Consider the following 21,488-nt stretch of genomic DNA (forward strand, 5'->3'; position numbering starts at 1 on the left):
CCGGGTGCAGCATCCCCCCGAGACTTCTAAAGCGGGGCCCGGAGAAAGCCGGCAGGGAGGAACCCAGCGTGCGAACGACTCCCAGAGCCTTCGGCCCCTCACTGGCCCCTCGGGGGGGCCGCACCAGGTCCCCCGCCCTCGCCGCTCCTGACAGGTGGCGGCCCTCAGCTCTAGGTATTCCCACCCGGCCGGGCTCCCGGGACGAGAGAGGGCGCACCTGGAGCAAGCGGCCCGGCGCCGCGCAGGGACGGAGAGAGCGCGGCCCCGGGCCCATCCACCTCCGGCCCCGCCCCTCAGGGGCCTCGCCAGGCCGTCCCGGCTGCCTGCTGCTTGGGTCTCCGCCTGGCGCCAGCCCGATCCGGCCGGTCCCGCCGCAGCCCCGCACTCACCCTCTCCCTCTCCGAGCAGGGCAGGAGCAGCTAGTGCTCACGCAGTCCTGCCCGGCGCCTACGCCCGGGGCGCCGGACTACATTTCCCACAAGGCGGCAGGGATGCGGCGCCGGAGTGAGTGCGCAGGCGCGAGCCCGCGGGAGGGTGGGGCGCCTTCGACTGTAAGACCGTGGTGGCTTCTAGCAGCGCTGTCTCACGTTAGGGAGATTTTGTTTTGAGAAGCTGGGTGGGAACTGCGTGACGACCTTACCCCCGCTACCTCAAGGAAGCCCCTCCTCGTTAGAGCCTGTGGGTGCCTAACTCAGGCGTAAGGGAGAAAGGGGAAGAGAACCTTAAATAAGTCTCACTTTTCTGGTGTGAAATAACCAGTCTCTTCCAAAGTTTGTCAGAAGGTAGTAACTTGCCGCATTCTTAGTGGGCACTACGTGAATGGTGATTAAGGTACCCCCAACCCTAGCTCAGTGTCAGGCACTATGCTAAGTGCTTCAAGATTAGCACAGTGTAGAATGCAGCAAAAATCTCCAGTTAAATATATGGCCAGAGTTGTTTCAGCTGGAACACTGGAGAAATAGATGACATTTGGTAGCTCAAGAGATCAATATGATAGTGTAGATTGTAATATTTCGTTTTATAAAGATAACTGCTAGTTTCTTCTGTCTCTTTCTACTGCTGTGACAAAGACTTGACCAAACTTCAGACATTTCCCTCTGAGTCCTCTAGGCCACATCTTTGGGCCCAATCCCTGTCCTGCAGAGCCCTAGTTTTAGCAAGAATCCTGCTAAGTCAGTTTAGGTAGAAGCCCCATTCTTGATATATGATCAAGTTCCTTATCCTCTACTTTTGATGTTTACATTCTTGTCCTGCCTTTAGCAAGAATCCTATTGAGACAGGTTTGCAAGAATCCCCCAACTTTGCTGTCTCCTTTTGGTAATTTTCCATCCATGATCCCCTTACTCTACTTGTTGCTGTAAATCTGCAGCTGTCTTTGCTGTATTGGGAGTGGAGTTCAATTTTACTGAAGCCTCTCTCCCCTATTGCAGTAGTACTGAATAAAATATTTCTTTACTACTTTTAACTAGTGTCTTTATTTAACTAACTTTATTTCCTTTGAGAGCAGCCCCAACTATTGCAAAATGTTGAAAAATATGAAAGTCTTCACGATTCATTTATCCAAGCTAAGTAAGGTAATGCATATAGTACCAAACTAAGTAAAAAATATGTCATTACAGTATGACAAATACCTTGAACCAACAGTTTATCCACCACTACAGGGCATTCTTACATTAGCAACTACATGAACATATTCATCATAGTTGCTCTGGTATAGAAATGGTGCTTGATAAAACTCAAAACATAAAGCGTGCAATTTCCAAACAAGTAGGCAGAGGGTATGGAACAGGGAAGAGGGAAGACAAAATAAATAACATGACATGACATGACATGACATGACATGAACTACATCCACAAAAAAAAAAAAAAAACTAACAACCCAGAAACAAAAATTTAGACCAAATGTACGTAAGGAGATGGTAGCAATAAACCTAGGTCTATCAGTAACTACTAGATATGCACATGGAATGAACTTTCGAATTAAAAATATTGTAAGACTAGATTTTTAAAAATATAGATATCTACTAAAACAAGGATACACACATAAGTAGAAAGATGGAAAAAGATACACCTGGCAAATAATTAAACAAAGAAAATTCATGTGGCTACATTTGGTTAAATGCAAAATAACACGTTAAGAAAAAACACTACTAGAAGTAGGAAAAGTAATTACATAGCAATAAAAAGTTAATTCACCAAGAAAATATTAATAAACTCATGTATTTAACGATGTAGCTTCAAAATATATAAAGCAAAAATTGACAAGAGAATTGACAAATCCATTACAGAGATATTTTTAACTTATTATTATCAGTAACTGATAGAAAAGCTGATCCTCAACTCCCCCCAAAAAAGTCACCAAGTATATAGAATTTCTGAACAAAAATTAATGTTTGATTTAATGTAGAGACATATAGAAATTCCAAAATTAATGAAAACACATTTTTAACACTTTTATTTTAAAAAATTACCTCATGCTAGGCTATAAAGTAGTCTCAAAAATTTCAAAGAACTGGTATCAGAAAAACCACACAATTTCATAACAATGCCAATTAGACATTTTTTTAAAAGATCAGAAACTTCTTTAAAAATTTAGGTAAAGGTACTATTTAGAGACTGGGCCAGTCACGCTAACAGATTCTTTCCTTTACCACACTCTCATCAGACTCTTCTGAGCTTTTTTAAAAACTGCCCCCTTGTTGCAGCAAGTACATACATACCTCCTTAATACTTGGACCTGAGGCTGCCTTTCCCTTCTCAAATTGTCATCCCTATTTCCTTAACTCAGGGGGAACCCTGCTTTCTGCCTGGATCCCTTCCTCACTGCATCCCTTCCAGCTCCAGAAGTTCTGAGCTGGGACAGCCAGGATGGTTCCTGCCTCCAGACAGCGCCCTGCACTCCTGTCGTTATGCTTCATTGTAGTTCATCGGGCTTTTTACTCATTTGATGCTGGAAGGAAGTATGGATCTTGTGACTTCATTACAGACGGAAGGGGAAGCTCAAGATTCTTTATTACCTTAAAATGACATATTACTAGCTTCGTTCTTAAAACATTAGATTATTATTTTCAATACCGTGATCTCCCATATTTTAACAAATTCACAGGTAAGACATTAATGGATTACCTAATGTTAAAATATCTTTTAATTTTTTTTGATTAGGTGACTCAACTGAATTATTAAGAATCTTTCTTTTTAACTTGTGTATAGTTGACAAATGTTACATTAGTCTCAGGTGTACAACATAGTGATTAAGTTTATACATTATGCTATGTTCACCACACGTGTAGTAGCTACCATCTGTCACAATACCATGCTATTGCCTTATCATTGAGTATATTCCATATGCTGTACTTTAAAATTTTTAATGTTTATTTGAGAGAGAGAGAGAGAGAGAGAGAGTGCATGAGCAGGGGAGGGACAGAGAGAAACAGACAGAATCTAAAGCAGGCTCCAGGCTCTGAGCTGTCAGCACAGAGCCAGACGTGGGGCTTGAACCCATGAACTTTGAGATCATGACCTGAGCCGAAGTTGGATGCTCAACTGACTGAGCCACCCACGTGCCCCCTATGCTGTACCTTTTATTCTTGTGACTTATTCATTCCATAAATGGAAGCCCGTACCTCCCACTCTCCCTCACCCATTTTACCTGTGCCCCCCCATAGTTTGTCCTCTATATTTATAGGTATGATTCTGCTTTTTGTGTGCTTATTCATTTGTTTTTGGTTTTGTTTCTTTAGATTCCACATAAAAATGAAATCATATGGTATTCGTATTTCTCAGTCTGACTTAAGGAACCCTTATACACTGTTGGTGGGAATGTTGGCATAGCCACTGTGGAAAACAATATGGATTTTCCTCAAAAGTTAGAAATACTATATGGTCCAATATTTCCACTACTGCATATTGACCCTAAGAACACAAAAACACTAATTTGAAAGATATATGCACCCCTATGGTTTTTTTTTTTTTTAAGTTTATTCTGAGAGAGAGCGAGAGAAAGCACAAGTGGGGGTAGGGATAGAGAGAGAATCCCAAGCAGGCTCCGAGCTGTCAGCTTAGAGCGAGATGTGGGGCTCAGGACCACAAACCACGAGATCATGACCTGAGCTGAATGAGTTTAACTGACTGACCCACCCAGGTGCCCCTGCACCCCTATGTTTATTGCAGCATTATTTACAATAGCCAAGATATGGAAACCACCTAAGTGTCCACCATTGATAGATGAATAGATAAGAAAGATGTGGCATATATACACAATGGATTATACTCATTCATAAAGAGGATGATAACTGCTGCCATTTGTGACAACATGGATGGGTATTATGCTAATGAAATATTAAAAATTTTAAGGCAACAAAGGAAGACAAAGAAACTGAGGGACAAGAGCAGCCTTTTGATCACAACAATCTAACATCCATTTTCTTTTTTTCTATATTTCTCACCCCAGGCTTAGGACCTTTCTTAGCCCTAAGTTCCTGTCCTGGCCCACAGGGCAGCTCCATGGATAACAGGCCTGTGACTCTGTGTACCTGGAACTCTGACTTTGCCCACAGAATCCTGGTCAGTAGCCTGGTAAATGAGGCTCCTTACAAGGACAGATATCACATTTCCTGAAGCAAAGGAAGAACCCTTCCAGGCCAGGAATTCTTTAGTTAAAATCCTTTTGTTCTGTCAGTTTTCAGATTTTTTCATTCATTACTGAACCTGAATAATATCCAGACACACAGATACTTCCTGACAGGTTTTTGAGTACAGGGATCAGATGTTACTTCTACCAGTGATGCTGTTTCCTGACCTTTCCATTTAAAGATTTATCATCTCCCACCAGCAAACATAAAGGCGCCCTGAGTGAGAGAGATCAGTACTTCAAAGAGAGGGAGCCACATATGCAAATGTACAGGTGGGTGATAGCATGGCACATTTGTAAAACATCTATTAAATAATGAGAATGACAGAGGTTGAAGCTTGAGAAGAAGGCAGAGGCCAATTAAGACCAAAGGTCTTAATTGCTATTCTAAAGGAATTTGAATTTGATTCTGAAATTATAGAACCAATTAAAGATTATATGTAAGGGAAATTGCTCTGACGATAATGTGTGGAGAATGAGTTTAGGAGGTCGAAGATAACTGAACAGACTGAAGCTTAGAAGTTAAGCACCTGACTCTTGATTTCGGCTCAGGTCATAATCTCACTGTTTGTGAGATCAAACCCCAGATCAGGCTCTGCACTGACAGCGCAGAGCCTGCTTGGGATTCTCTCTCCCTCTCTCTCTGTCCCTGCCCTGCTCTCAAGCATGTGCTGTCTCAAATAATTTTTTTTTTTTAAGGGAGTACTTATTTCACTCTCTGGAGAATTGCTATTCTTTCAAAACTGGGCTCAGGCATCACTGTCATATAGGTCACTGTATATGGTCAAGGTCCCTTGGTTAGGCTCTGTTCCTTCTTTCTGAATCCTGTTTAAATCTCTATAAGATGTTCTGTAACACAGTATCATTGTAACCTCTATTTCTCTGTGAAAAATACTTCAATACGTTATGATAATTTGCTTATTTATTCACTATTCCCTTCAACCCCATCCTCTCAATTCATGACTTCTTGAAGATAGGGACTGTTTCTCTTTTCTGTATAATTACCAGCGCCCAGGATAGTGCTTGGCTCAAACCTGGGATTAAGCAAACCATTTCTAAGGCTTAGAATTATTTCCTTTATTTGCCTTTGCAGTCTTTTTTTTTTTTTTATTTGAAAAGATCAAGTAGGGAAAACATGCTTTTATTTCATGAGATTGATTCATTTTCAAGATGTTGTCACAGTGACATGTTCTTTAAATTACTTCTTAGGATTTCTTTTGCAGCCAACTAAAAAAAAATATTAATAGCTTTAACTCTGAAGCTATTAACCTGGAAGTTAAAAAACTACATTTTTTCTACTTAAATTAACATGCTGTTCAGAACACAGCAAGTACAGTTAAATAATAAATGACTTCAAGGCGACTAAGAAGTAATTCTGAGAACAAAATTAGAAATTGTTTTAGGGGCACCTGGTTGGCTCAGTCTCACAATTTGTGGGTTTGAGCCCCACGTTGGGCTCTGTGCTGACAGCTCAGAGCCTGGAGCCTGCTTCAGATTCTGTCTTCCTCTCTCTCTGCCCATCTCCCGCTCATGACCTGTATGTCTCTCCAAAATAAATAAATGTTAAAAAAAAAATTTTTTTAAAGAAATTGTTTTAAAAATTTTGGGAGACTCTTAGATGTAGTTTGGAAATAACTAGAAGAATAAAGGAGCAAGAGAACAGGGTTTTTTTTTTTTTCCTTTCTCTTTTTTTAATGAAAACCATGCAGAACGTTTGACAACAGTTTTGCAAAAGGCAAATTCCAGAGACTGAGGTAGTTTGCAGTTTGTTTTTTACCTATTATTTGGTCTACATGTGCATATATTTTAAGATCAATTATCTTTTGCTACTGGCTCATACAGTGGATGTCTTTGAGAAACCCAGAATTCCTACCCCCAGATTTTTCTCATGTTTACCTATCACATATAGTGTATAATGCTCTATAAAGAGATAGAAAAATCCCCATCTTTTATCTTACAAGTGGTTAAAATCAGTATTTGCAACTGTGATTTACTTGTCTTGGGATATTTTCAAAAGTGACAGAAAGGTACAAAAGTTTTCCATATACTCATTACATACTCAAAGCTTTTTATCCTTAGAATTTAATATCTGATGAAAACAAAATTAAAATAGATACGTTTTCTCATGTTCATTACATTTATTAAATCAATCTCAAATATGTATCTTGTGATGAGCTTTGGTTTAAGGCTTGCACACATGCAAATCTACTTTCAAGGAATCTTCTTCAATGTGGATTTTGTAATGATTAGTAAGGGATGACCTCTGGCTGAAAAGTTTCCCACATGTATTACATTCATAGGGTTTCTCTCCAGTATGAATTCTTTGATGGGCAATAAGTGATGAGCTCTGTCTGAAAGTTTTCCCACATGTGTTACACTCAAAGGGTTTTTCTCCTGTATGAATCCTCTGATGTTGAATAAGAGCTGCACTTTGGCCAAAAGATATCCCACATTCCAGACATCGATATGGTTTCTCTCCTGTGTGAATTCTCTGGTGGTTACTAAGGGATGAGTTACACCTGAATGTTTTCCCACACTCGTTGCATTTATAGGGTCTTTCTCCAGTGTGCATTCTCTGATGTTGAATGAGGGCTGAACTCTGCCTGAAGGCTTTCCCACACACTTTACATTTACACGGTTTCTCTCCAGTGTGAATTCTTTCATGGATGATCAGCGTCGAGTGGGAACTTAAGGCTTTACCACATTCATTACAATTGTACAGTTTCTCACCAGTATGAATAATACGGTGTCTATTCAGTCGGGAAATCGAAGTAAAACCTTTTCCACATTCGTTGCATCGATAGGGCTTTTCTCCAGTGTGAATTCTTTCATGCTGAATAAGAGATGCGCTCTGACTGAAGGCTCTCCCGCATTCACTACACTTAAAAGGTTTCTCTCCTGTGTGAATCCTCTGATGATAACGAAGGGATGAACTAGACTTGAAGGTGTTGCCACATTCATTGCATAAATAGGACTTCTTTCTGAGGTGAATTCTCTGACATCCAGGAAGGCCAGATGCCTTCCTACCTGGATTATATTTATGGGGATTTTCTCGAGCATGGATTTTTTGATGTATAAAAAGGCCAGATCTCCTGCTGAAGGATTTACCACATTCTTTACATCTATAGGATTTCTCCACAGTATGGATTCTAAGGTGTTTACAAAGGGACGCACTATGGCTGAAAGCTTTCCCACATTCTTTACAGATATAGGGTTTCTCTCCAGTATGAGTTCTTTGATGTTGAATGAGAGCTGAACTTTGGCTAAAGGCTTTCAAACATTCTTTACATTTAAATAATTTCTCTCCAGTGTGGTTTTTCTGATGTTTACGAAGGGATGAATTGTGAATGAAGGCTTTTTCACATATATTACATTTATAGCGTTTCTCTGCTATCTTGATTTTTGGTTGGTTAAGTAAATTTGAATTCTGCTTGAAGCTATTTCTTTGTATTTCATATTTTGAGGGTGTTTTTTCTCTAGCGACCCTCTGTTGCTTCACAAAGACTGATCTCAGGCTGAAATTTTGGCCAAAGTCAGTATTTTTATGGCTTCTTTCTACAGTGAGGAGTTTTGTATGGGTGATTGAAATTATTTGTAAACTTTCATTTTTGTCCTTTTGTTTCTTTAATCTGTCTTCATATACACAGGATTTTTCTGATATGAAATTCCAGGGTTCATCCCTTTTGAGTCTTTTCCTTATTAGCTCCTGAAATAATGAATCTTGAGTTTGAGTTGACTTTGTCGTTTTAGGACTGCTCTTATATCCTGGAAAAAAAAAAATGCTTATGATTCACATGACTGGCTGAAACTTAATGTGTACAAAGAATAAATGTTAATGATACCTAAATAAGGGCTTGCTTTCTGGCTTCCTAGCAAGAGAAAAAAATAAATAATAATGGATGATGGCAAAGGACAAGGGTGACTAAAAAAATCAAAGAAGCTCATTTAAGGAAGCTGAGAGGTGGGGCGCCTGGGTGGCTCAGTCGCTTAAGCATCCAAATTCGGCTCAGGTCATGATCTCATGATTCGTGGGTTCAAGCCCTGTGTCGGGGTCTGTGCTGACAGCTCAGAGCCTGGAGCCTGCTTCGGATTCTGTGTCTCCCTCTCTCTCTGCCCCTCCCATGCTCATGCTCTGTCTCTCTCTCTCTCTCTCTCTCTCTCAAAAATAAATGAACATTATAAAAAAAAAAAAAAAAAAAAGTAAGGTGAGAGTGTACAAGTGACCAGGAGAATGAATGCAGAGGCAGGATTGGAGGATTAGGACATGCGGTCTGGCATCCAAAGCCTATGACAGACTTATACATTATTTCCATGACATTGTTCTCATTAATGCAATTATTTCTACTGCTGAATGTCATCCCTCCAAACTTTTCTGTAGCCTTCAGACTCAGTTCCAGCATTAACTCCTCTGTGTACCCTGTGTACCCTGTGTGCCGTGGGCACTGGGTTCACTGGAGGCTCCAGTACCCTTTCACAATCCATTCCCTTTATTATACCACTTACTGTGGTATATATTTTAATTTATATACCTAAGGGAGAAAATTATGAGCATATTCAGAGACAATGAGAAAGCCTTCAAAAAAACTCAGTAGTAAAAACATTGAAGAAAATAAGAATTTAGGGATACTTTCTCAACATGCTAAAATACATATATTTTACTCCTAAAACCAGTATCTTTTTAAAAAAATATTTAATGTTTATTTATTTTTGAGACAGAGACACACAGAGTGCAAGTGGGAGAGGGACAGAGAGAGAGGGAGACACAGAATATGAAGCAGACTCCAGGCTCTGAGCTCTCAGCACAGAGCCTGAAGCAGGGCTTGAACTCACAAATAGTGAGATCATGACCTGAGCCGAAGTCAGACGCTTGACTGACTGAGCCACCCAGGCGCCCCTACCAGTATCTTATTTAATGAAGAAACACATTTCCACTGTGATTGTATTGTATTGTATTGTATTGTATTGTATTGTATTGTATTGTGTTGTATTGTATTAATACAGTTACATAAGAAAAATCAGATACACAAGGATGAGTGAAGAGGAAATAAACTAGCCCTATTTGCTGGTGATATTATACTCTATCTACTTAACTCCAGAAAACCAACAATAAAAACTTGGTCAGTGATGTAGCAGGATAGAAAATTAACATGCTACAGACAATAACCTTCACTGACCCTAACAAAGGATTAGAGGAACGAATTTACAGGAAATGTAAAAAAACTTCTATGAAGAAAATTTGAAAACAGTCTTGAATGACATTAAAGTACATCTGAACGAATGGAATGACCTCTTCTATTCTTGGGTGGACCAACTTATTGTTATAAAAATATAAAGATATTTTAAAGAAAATACATAAAAATATTTTAAATCCTGTGTAGAGATCAGGATTTCTCAACCTCAGCTGACATTTGGGGATAGATAATTCTTTGTTGTGGGGCTGCCCTGTGCTTTAGCACCTACCCTTTCTACCACTCCTACCTTCCCATGTTTACACTTTCCATAATAAAACTAAAAATTAACTCTTCTTCCACTTTCTGTTATTTATTGCAATAGGAGTGAATAGATTAATCTTTTTCCTCTTAAAGATCATATCTAATAAGAGACCTGCAACTTTATTTACTGTCAGCATGGAGCCCAATGTGGGGCTCAAACTCAGGAACCATAAATGAGCTCATGACCTGGGCCAAAACCAAGAGTCAGATACTTACCCGACCGAGCCACCCAGGCACCCTGAGACCTGCAATTTTAAAAGTCAGTGTTCCGCACCTGAATTTAAAAATATCAATATACAAAAGACAAGATCTTAAAAAAATACTTTTACTTAAAAAACATACTTCCTAAGTAGAAAATTAGAATACTTATAGAATTATAAAACTTATCTTTAAATAGTAAATACTGAGGTGCCTGGGTAGCTCAGTTGGTTAAACATCCAACTCTTGGTTTCAACTCAGGTCATGATGTCATGGTTCATGAGATTGAGCCCTGTGTTGGGCTCTCCACTGACAGCACGGAGCTTGCATGGGATTCTCTCTCCCTCTCTCTCTGCCCCCCCCCCACTCACTTTTTTCTCTCTCTCTCAAAATAAATAAATAAACTTAAAAAAATAAATAGTAAATACCAAAGCTTTCTGGATAACTGAAGACAATGGTAGCTCAGTGCAAGCAAATTAACAAAATTGCTTCCCCAAATGATAAGAAATAACTTCATAACTTTGAGATTTCTATCCAAGTCTTCATCTTCAACATTACTTGAGAAAGAAGAAAGAAAATACTAAAACTTGTAAAATGTGAGTTAAAAAAGGGAAAAGTGCAGGTGCTTGGCTGGCTCAGTTGGTGGCACATGTGACTCTTGATCTTGGGGTTGTGGGTTTGAGCCCCAGGTTGGGTGTAGAGGTTACTTAAAAATAAAATCTTTAAAAAAAAGAGGGAAAAGTGGACATCAAGGAAGATTACAGAGTAGGAAGCTCTAGGATTCTGCCTCCCTACCTAGACAACAAATGAACTGGCAGAATCTGACTGATGGAAGGATTTTGAAACTGTGGAATCTATTTGAAGGCTGGCAGCTTCTAAGGGAAGGCTTGATCAGGAAATTGCAGTTTAACTTCAGTCAGTAGCAGCTACCCATGCCCCAGCCTCCAGCCCCATGGCAGGCAGCTGTACTGGCATTCTTGAGATGGCTTGCAGGAGCCAGGATGACAACAAGAACCTTGTTCTCCAATTATTGTAGATCTGGGTTCTGTCTGAGGATTATTGCTTGGGATCATGGAGGTACAGACAGAAAGGCAAGCTGCCATTGTTGCCCCACTAGCTGAAGCAGCTGCCAGGGAATTTCAGGGCCCATGTCTGTCTTCCCCCTACCCTCTCCCACTTGCATGTTACCTTTTTCCTACTTTGGGGAACCACATATTTAAGTATAAGGAAATTCAAACGTAACTGCATACACGGGGAATTTAGAAAGTCATCATACATGCCAAGGGAAAGACAAAGGCTCAGAAAAGACATGAGAAAGCCTTTAGTTTATATCTCAGGCTGGTCCATGGCACAGAGACACCTGACAAAAACAACAAAAAATCAGTTGTATATATGAAGATACACACACACACACACACACACACACACACACACACACACATTTTTCCCTGTTATAAAGTGATTTTCTTGAATTTATGTGGACATACTGTAGGTCAAATATTATTTTCCAAGATAACAATTATGGACTTTAAAGCTCAACATAAAATTAGTAGCTTCAAAAGTGTTGGTTGTATTCTCCAGCAATAGCATGATAGAATATTTCAATTTTGTACAAATACAGAACTCTAGGACTAGCTGCAAACTTGGAAATCATTTAGCATAATATTTTCATTTCCTAAGAAAACTAGACTCAAAGATTAAGTGATTTACACAAGCTCAAATACCTAATAGTAATAAAGCTGGAAATAAAACCAATTTTTCCTAAAACTAAAATTCGGTGATATTTAAGCTGATTCTCTATCAGCTAAAAATCTAGGCTGTTCTCTAATGTTCCATGCTACTGTGACATAAAAGTATTCAGACACTACAGTAAATCATAGTCAGGAGATTCAGGCCTGGAAGAGGCTTTATCAAATAGCTAAGCTAGTCCTATCCTTGTGAAAAGGAGGAAATGTATGAGAAGGAAATCACTCTGGGAAGGGGGAGAATCTAATTCCTAGAGTTACAACATTATAAAATTCAAATGTCTGATTTTGAACACAAACAAAACTCACAAGGCATTAAAAAAATAAGATATGACTCACTCAAAGAAACAAAATAAATAGACAAAAAACATCTATGAGGAAGAGATGATGATGGGCATATTACACAAAAACTTTTAAACTTTAAATAGTTTTCAAGAGCTAAGGAAAGATATGGGTAAAGTCATGAAGATGATTTAAAAAATGAAAATATCAATAAAAATATAGAAAACACAGAAAGAAACCAAAAAGAAATACTAGCGTCAAAGAGTACAATAACTGAAAATTTCACTAGAGAGATTCAAAATCAGATTAGAGCAGGCAGAATCCACAAGCTTGAGGATAGGTCATTAAAATTACTGAGTCTGAGGAAGAATAACAACAACAAATATTGAAGAAAGTGAACAGAGCCTAAGAGACCTGTGGGACACCCTCAGGTGGACCAAAATAGCCTTGCAGAAGTCCTAGAAAGAGAAGGAAAGGGGCAGAGAGATAATTTGAAGACAATGGCTGAAAATTTTCCAAATTTGATGTGAGATATGAATCTACAAATCTGTGAAGCTTAATGAACTCCAAAAAGGATAAACTCAAAGAGACCAACACTGAGACACATTATCACCAAACTGTCAAAAACCCAAAGCCAAAAAGAGAATATTGAAAGGAGCAAAAGAGAAGCAAGATGCATAACATACAAGGGATCTTTTATAAGATTATCAAATTTCCCATCAGACATTTTAAAGGCCAGAAAGTAGTGAGCTGATCTAGTTGAAGTGCTGAAAGAAAGGGAAAAAACTTTCAACAGAGAATTCTCCATCTGGTAAACTGCCCTTCAAAGATAATGAAGAAATTAAGATATTCCCAGGTAAACAAATGCGGAGGGGGTTTATTACTACTAGACCTGCCTTGCAAGAATTATTAAAGGGAGTCTTTCAAGTTGAAATGAAAGGATGCAGGGCAAGGTGATACAAAATGAAGATCTCTGGTAAAGGTAAATGCATGGTCAATATAATAACCAGTATTATTGTAATGTTGGCTTATAACTCTGCTTTTTATCTTCTACATGATTTAAAAGACAAATGTATTTAAAAATTAAATGTATTTCGGGGTGCCTGGGTGGCGCAGTCGGTTAAGCGCCCGACTTCAGCCAGGTCACGATCTCGCGGTCCGTGAGTTCGAGCCCTGCGTCAGGCTCTGGGCTGATGGCTCGGAGCCTGGATCCTGTTTCCGATTCTGTGTCTCCCTCTCTCTCTGCCCCTCCCCTGTTCATGCTCTGTCTCTCTCTGTCCCAAAAATAAATAAAAAACATTGAAAAAAAAAATTAAAAAAAAAAATTAAATGTATTTAAACACAAGACTGTGTTTTTAAGGCACACAATGCATAATGATGCAATCTGTGACAACAATAACTGAAAAGGGGATGAGGATACAGGTGTAGAGAAGCAGAGATTTTGTACATTATTGTACTTAAGGTGGTATAAATTCAAATCAGAGTGTTATAAGTTTAGGATGTTAAACATAATCGCAATGTAATAAAAAATACAATATATATTTAAAAATGGGAGAATTAAAATGTTTCACTACAAAAAATTAACCAAACACAAAAGGAGACAATAATGCAGGAAACCAGGGACAAAACGATATAAGGCATATAGAAAACAAACTGCAAAATGGCAGAAGTAAGTCTCTCCATATCAGTAATTACTTCAAAATACAGATATTGGCAGAATGGGGGGAAAAAAAAACCATAACCTAACTATATGCTGTCTAAAAGGCTCATTTCTTTCTTTTTCTTTTTCCTTTTCTTTTTCTTGAAGTAGAATTAACATATAGTTTCAGGTGTACAATATAATGAGTCAACAATTCTACACATTACTCAGTGCTTATAAGATAGTTGTACTCTTGATCCTCTTTATCTATTTCACCCCTCTTCCCACCCACCTCAAGCAACAGTTTGTTCTCTGTATCTCAGAGTTTGTTTTCTGTTTGAATAAGAGATTTGCTTTAGATCCAAAGAAATAAATAGGTTCAAAGTGAGAAGATGGAAAGATACTTCATATACATGGAAGTACCAAAAGAGAGCGGGAGTAGCTATAATAGTATCAGACAAAATAAAGTTTAGAAAAAAACTTACAAGAGACAAAGAAGGATAAAGTATATTCATAAAAGTTTCAATTCAGTAAGAAGATATTACAATGTAAGCATTTACATACCTAGTAACACACCTCAAAAAACATGAAGGAAAAATTAACAAAACTGAAGGGAGAAATCGTTATACAATAGTAGTTGGAGATTTCAATACCCCATATTCAATAAGGAACAGAAAAACCAGATGAAAAGAAGAGAGCAAATAAAGGACTTGAACAATACAATAAACCAACTAGATCTAATGGATACATACAAAATGTGCTATCCATCAAAAACAGAATACGCATTCTTCACAAATGCACGAGACATCCTCCAGAGTAGACCATATGTTACACCAAAAACAAGTTTCAACAGATTTAAAGATACAGGTATCACACAGGTATTCAACCACAATGGGATGAAGTTAGAAATCAATAACAGAAGTAAATCTGGAAAATTCACAAATATGTGTAAATTAAACAACACGATCTTAAAGAAATGAGTTAAAGAAGAAATCACACAGGAAATTAAAAATACAGACAAATGAAAATGAAATCACAACTTATCAAAACTTATGGAATGCAGTGCTAGGAGGAAAATTTATACTATTCAGAGGAAAATCTGAATAGACAGATAACTAGTAATCAGTATTCAAAAACCTTCCAACAAAGGAAAGCCCTGCTCCAGATGGTTTCCACTGGTGAATTCTACCAAATATTAAAGAACTAACACCAATCTTTTTCAAACTCTTCCAACAAACTGAAGAGGAGGGAACCACTTTGTAACTTTTTCTATGAAGCCAGCATTGCCCTGATAATAAAGTCAAACAAAAACACTACAAGAAAGCTGAAGACCAATATTCCTTATGAATACTGACTTTTAAATCTTCAATAAAATACTAGCAAACATAATTCAGGATAATAATAAAAGGATTATACACCAGGACCAAAGGAAGTTATCCTTGTAATGCAAGCATGGTTAACACATGAAAACCAATCAATGTAATGTATCACATTAGCAGAATGAAGGGGTAAAACCATACAATCATCTCAAGTGATGCAGAAAAAGCATTTAACAAAATTCAATACCTTTTTGTGATAAAATACACTCAACAAACTGGGAATGGAAGGAAACTACCCCAAGGTAATAAAGGCCACATATGAAAAACTCATCTTTTCCTCTAAGATCAGGAACGAAGCAAGGATATCCACTGCTACCACTTCTATTCAACATAGTGTTAGAATTTCTAGCCAGAGCAATCAGTGAAGAAAAATAATTAAAAGATACCAAATTGGAAAGGAAGAAATAAAATTATCTCACTCATGGATGGAATGATCTTATACGTAGAAAATCCTGAAGATTCCACACAAAAACTGTTAGAACTAACAAACAAATTCAGCAAAGCAGCAGTAGTAACACAAAACTCACCTGTGTTTTTATATACTAACAATGAACAATGCAAAAGGAAAATAGACAAAATGATTTCATTTACAATAGCATCAAAAAGAATAAAATGCTGAGGAATTACCTCAAAGAAGGAGGTGACAGAATGAAAACTATAAACAATGCAGAAAGAAAGTAAAGAAGACATGAAAAGACACCAGGTGTTCATGGATTATAAGACTTACTATTAAGATAGCAATTCTACTTGAAGTGATCTACAGATTCAGTGTTATCCCTATTAAAATTCCAATGCTGTATTTTTTTTTCTGCATAAATAGAAAAACCCATCCTAAACTTCATATGGAATCTCAAGGGACCCTGAAAAGCCAAAATCATCTTGAAAAAGAAGAACAAAGTTGGGAGTATCACAACTTATTACAAAAGTATAGTGATTTCAGAACTTATTACAAACTTATTAGTAATTTAAATAGTGTGGTACTGGCATAGACAGACATATAGACCAATAGAATAGAATACAAAATCCAGAAATAAGCCCTCACATATAGGATAAATGATTTTGACAAGGATGCCAAGACCATTCAATGAGGAAGAGACAGTCTTTTCAACAAATGGTGCTGGGAAAACTGGATATCCTCATGCAAAAAAATGAAGTCAGGCCCTTAACTCCACACAAAAAAGTAACTCAAAAATGGATCTATCACTTGAAGAGCTTAAACTATACAATTCTTAAAAGAAAACAGGGCAAAAACTTCATGATATTAGATTTGGCAATGATTTCTGAGATAGGGCACAAATAATTGGACTTCATCAAAATTAAAGCTTTTGTGCATCAAAGAACACTATCAGCAGAATAAAAAGGTAACATACAGAACAGGGAGAAAATATTTGCTAATCCGATATCTGATAAAGGATTAATATCCAGAATATACAAAGAACTCCTACAACTCAACAGTAAAAAACAAAACAAAAAAAAAAAAACAACTCAAAAATGGGCAAAGCAAGTGTCCACCAACTGATGAACAGATAAAGAGTAAGTGGCATATATATACATACAATGGATATTATTCAGCTATAAAAAAGCATGATATTTTGCCATTTGCAACAACACAGATGGAGCTAGAAAGTATAATACTAAGTGAAAGAAGTCAGAGAAAGACAAATACCATATAATTTCACTCATGTATGGAATTTAAGAAACAAAACAAATGAACAAAGAAAAAAAGAGGCAAACCAAAAAACAGACTTAACTGTAGAGAAAACATGGTTACCAGAGGGGAGGTGTGAGGGGGATGGGTGAAATAGGTGATGGAGATTAAAGACTATACTTACTTTTGATGAGCACTGAGTAATGTACAGAATTGTTGAATCACTATATTGTACACCTCAAACCAATACAATAAAGGATATGAACTATACTGGAATTACAAAAAAGAAAGAAAAGAAAAACAAAATGGGCAAAGGACTTGAACAGACATTTCTCTATGGGAGATATACCAGTGACCAATAAGTACATAAAAAGACACTCAACATCACTAATCAGTAAGGAAATGCAAATCAAAACCACCAGATACCACTTTAAACCCATTAGTATGGCTATTATTAAAAAACAACAAACCAGAAAATAAATGTTGTCAAGGATAGGGAGAAACTGGAACACATATACATTGCTGGTGCGAATAAAAATGAAAGGGGCCATGGTGGAAAACAATACAGCAGTGCCTCAGAAAGTTAAGTGGAGAATTATTGTGTGATCCAGCAATTCCACTCCTTATGTACCCAAAATTACTGAAAGCAAGGACTGAAAGAGGTATCTGTACATCCATGTTCACAGTAGTGTTATTCATAATAGCCAAAGGTGGAAAACACTCAAATTTCTAGTGACAGATGAATGGATAAACAAAATGTGGTATATCCATATTAACAGAATATTATTCAGCCTTAAGAAGAAAAGAAGTTCTGACAGATGCTATAACATGGATTAACCTTGAAGATCTTATGTGGAGTGACATAAGCCAGACACAAAATGACAAGTGTTACAGGATACTAATTCTGTAAGGTTCCTAGAATAGTCAAACACGGAGAGACAGAGAATAGAACAGTGATTAGCAGGGGATGAGGAGAGAGGTGGATGGGGAATTAGTTTAGTGGGGACAATTCAGGAAGGGATTATGAAGAACTTCTGCAGCTAGATGGTGGGGATGGTTGCACAGCACCGTGAATGAACTTAATGCCACCAAACTGTACATTTAAAAATGGTTAACGTGGTAAATTTTACATTTGTACCATAATAAAAAAATCATTAGGGGATGACAGAAAGTTTTGTCAACACTGTGGATAAATTGGAAGCTAACTACATACACAGCTGGTGGCAATGTCAAGGAGTACCAACCACTCTGGAAAATAGTGTGGCAGCACCTCAAAAGGGAACCATGTGTCCTCACCTTTTTATTAAAGCATTTCTTTGAGAAAATTTGTATTTGTAAATCTTTCTCTATGCTTTTGATAGGATATGTATATAAATCTTGTAAAGCCTCTGTGAACATTATAACCCAAAGATGTTCTTAAGGGGCTGGGAGCTGTCTCTTTGAAAGGTAAGCATCAAGAAGGAAGCCTGGAGTTTTGCGCAGGGGAGTGAGATGACCTGATTTACCTCTTTTTTTTTTTTAATTTTTTTTTTTAACGTTTATTTATTTTTGAGACAGAGAGAGACACAGCATGAACGGGGGAGGGTCAGAGAGAGGGAGACACAGAATCTGAAACAGACTCCAGGCTAGGAGCTGTCAGCACAGAGCCCAATGCGGGGCTCAAACTCAGGGACTGCGAGATCATGACCTGAGCCAAGTCGGCCGCTCAACCGACTGAGCCACCCAGGTGCCCCCTGATTTACCTTTTAATAGAGCATTCTGGCAGCTACAAGAACAGATGCTGGTGGCAGTAGGGAGGTGCAGGGCCATGCAGGGGTCTTGTTAGGGAGGGAAAGGAACAAGGAGAAGACTGACCTGAACATACTAGACATGGCTCCAGAGCACCTGGGCTTTGCTTTTACCTCTTAAGAGATTCACTCTTTAAACCACCACCTGCTGGGTCACTAGGCTGCTAAGGGCAGCACTTTCGTGCAAATTAGAAGACCCCTGCCCCCTGCCCCCTGTGCAGGGGCAGTCCAAGAACAGCTTGGTGGGTGGAAGGCAACTCCCAGGTGGCCCCCTGGCTGACCACGTGGCCCAGGTTCAGTCCACCCTACAAGGCTTCTTGCGTTCAGATAACAAAGAGAAAATGATGGGGAAAGAAGAACATATTTTCATTGGAGGTAACTGTTTACCTAGATCATTCTTGAATTTTTAAAAATATTTATTTATTTTGAGAAAAAGCGAGCAGGGGAGGGGCAGAGAGAAGGAGAGGAGAGAGGGAGAGGGAGAGGGAGAGGGAGAGGGAGAGGGAGAGGGAGAGGGAGAGGGAGAGGGAGAGGGAGAGGAGAGGAGAGGAGAGAGAGAATCCCAAGCAGGCTCCATACTCAGCAAGGAGCCCCACGCAGGGCTCGATCTCACAACCATGAGATCAGGACCTGAGCTGAAATCAGGAGCCAGTCACTCAACCACTGAACCACCCAGGTACCCCTCCCTGCATTTTTTGAATTTTAGATTTCAAGAATAGTTCCACGTTTGGGTGTAAAGCAAACTCATGATGTGTATCACCTTATTACAACTCTTCCAGAAAAGCACCACCTCAGTGATTACAGTTTAGGCTCATAGACTCAGAAGAGACACACACCCTGTGTGCCATCTCCTTCCATCTCTCAACTTAAAGCATACATACCTGGGATGACAGTTCGTTTTTGTTTTGTTTTTCCTATTTGTGAATAGTATTGAAATAAAAGTAATTTTTTTTAAAAGAGGATATTTGGAGGCAGTTAGAGGTTCTAGGAGTCCTACCCCGGGAGCACGGGCTTTTCCATCACTGGCTGTCCAAGGGGAAGGTTTTGGTTTGGGTCTAGAGTGAACAAGCTGAGGCACTCCCATAAACACCGGCTCCCTCACCCGTGCTCGCAGGGGAGTGAGCTGCCCTCGGGAGGGGAAGCTGCTCTGAGGTCACCTCAGTCCAGACAGATGGAGCCCCCCAACCCCCCAGGGGTACAGGACAGACACAGCCACATGCCCGGACTCCCAGGGCATGTGGCCCATGTGACTTCCACCTGAGGGAAGGTGGCCCAGGGTGGCCCATGTGACTTCCACCTGAGGGAAGAGAGGGGGTTCATCCCATCTAGAGACACCCACATACTGGTCAGCTGTGATGTCCTTATGTCCATCCGACGTCCACCCACGGTCTACCCTCAGGGACGTCTCCCCAGAATGGAGGAGGAGGCTGACTGGACTCCTACCCCACCACCCGGTGGCCCCAGAGCCTCTCAGGACAGCTTTGGACTCCAGTCACACTATCTATTCCCCTTAACTAAACGAATACTCACTTCACTCAGATTCATTAATGGATCAGAGGCTCCCGAGGTCAGGGCAAAGGGAGCCCTGCTCTTCCTCTGACCTTCCATGCCAGACCCGGCTCACACCCAACAGTGGGACTGAGGACCCTCCTCAACCCCACCTGGTTCCCTGATGGCCTGCATTCTCTGATCACTTCGTGGTGGCCTCTACCAGCTTCCACAGAATTTGTGTCCTTCTTCCAAATCAAAGTTAAAAAGATGGAAATACAGACAAGGGTGGTTCCCACATCAAAAACCTCAACCTATGGCAGGAAGAAGGCTCCCCTGACCTGGGGACTTGGAGAAGGAGTCCACCTATCCTGCGGGTCCTCTGTGGGGCCCATAGCGTGGGGGGCCGTCACTGACTCGTGTGGACCTGAGGACAGCTGGGACCAGTCCCCACTTCTATGCCAACAGGCTCCCTGTCCACTGCAGGCTGATCTCTGCAGGGGGTAAACCCAGGTCTGTGGCCAGGTACTTCCGACTCCTCACGCACTGTGCGTGGCTCTTGGACACAGTCCAAATCCTGTGTCCGGGCTTCCCTGGCTCAGTGGGTTCTGGTCCCTGCTGCTTTCTCCCGGCTCCCGTCAGCACCTGCTGGCTTCCTTTCTCTGCATAAACACACATGCCCTTTTCTGTGCCTGGACTATTTCTCTGCATCCTCAGATCCCACCTCCTCGGGAAGTCTTTGCCCACTGGGCACGCTCTGCCTGCACCTTTGCCCTCCTGCTCTACCCCCCACCCCCCACCCCACCCCTCCCGCTGAGCCATCTCCCTCCTGCTGCACCCATCCCCCCTCCTGCTGGGCCCGTCCCCTCTGGCCACAAGCTCTCACAGCACTTTGCATCTTTCCAGTGGGGGGCCTGACCAGCTGTCATTCCATACCCTGTGTGCACTCAGTTCCTGAACACTTGTGCCCCCACTCGACCCTGACCTGCAGCCAGCGGGACCTGTGTCTTTCTGTCAATGTAACGTTGCCAGTGCCTAGGGTGGAGCTCACTCACCATTTATTACCGACAGGAAAGCCATGGGTGAGGGTTTGAACCCAGATGCTCCAGAAGCCGAGCACCCCCCACCCCCCCAACATTCATCAGCTATCTGTCGCAAACTTCCATGACAGCAGCCTCTCCTGTTCCTCTCCTCTGATGA

General features: G+C 40.0%; 2 protein-coding genes and 1 long non-coding RNA gene across 9 annotated transcripts in view; 1 reads left to right on the top strand and 2 right to left on the bottom strand.

Annotated features, from left to right (window-relative positions):
• ZFP2 (ZFP2 zinc finger protein) overlaps positions 1-497 on the bottom strand; it is a 26,281-nt gene extending 25,784 nt beyond the window's left edge. For 6 of the 7 annotated variants that reach the window (XM_045057503.1, XM_045057511.1, XM_045057518.1 and 3 more), the window contains exon 1: positions 218-356. The gene's annotated coding sequence lies outside the window, so the exon portion shown is untranslated. Of the gene's footprint in view, positions 1-217; positions 357-389 lie in introns of those variants that run through there. The other variant, XM_045057497.1, reaches the window with a different exon arrangement.
• LOC123385363 overlaps positions 491-21,488 on the top strand; it is a 23,975-nt gene continuing 2,977 nt past the window's right edge. Inside the window, exon 1 of the long non-coding RNA XR_006597761.1 lies at positions 491-3,106. This is a non-coding gene — a long non-coding RNA (uncharacterized LOC123385363). The remainder of the gene's footprint in view (positions 3,107-21,488) is intronic.
• The window catches only part of LOC111556198 (zinc finger protein 354B), a 22,836-nt gene continuing 8,101 nt past the window's right edge, over positions 6,754-21,488 (bottom strand). The window contains exon 5 of the mRNA XM_019830725.3: positions 6,754-8,395. Within this exon, the coding sequence (XP_019686284.3) occupies positions 6,813-8,395 (1,583 nt within the window). The 3' untranslated portion in view covers positions 6,754-6,812. The remainder of the gene's footprint in view (positions 8,396-21,488) is intronic.

The sequence above is a fragment of the Felis catus genome, chromosome A1 (assembly GCF_018350175.1).
Source record: "Felis catus isolate Fca126 chromosome A1, F.catus_Fca126_mat1.0, whole genome shotgun sequence".
Classification (NCBI taxonomy): Eukaryota; Metazoa; Chordata; class Mammalia; order Carnivora; family Felidae; genus Felis; species Felis catus.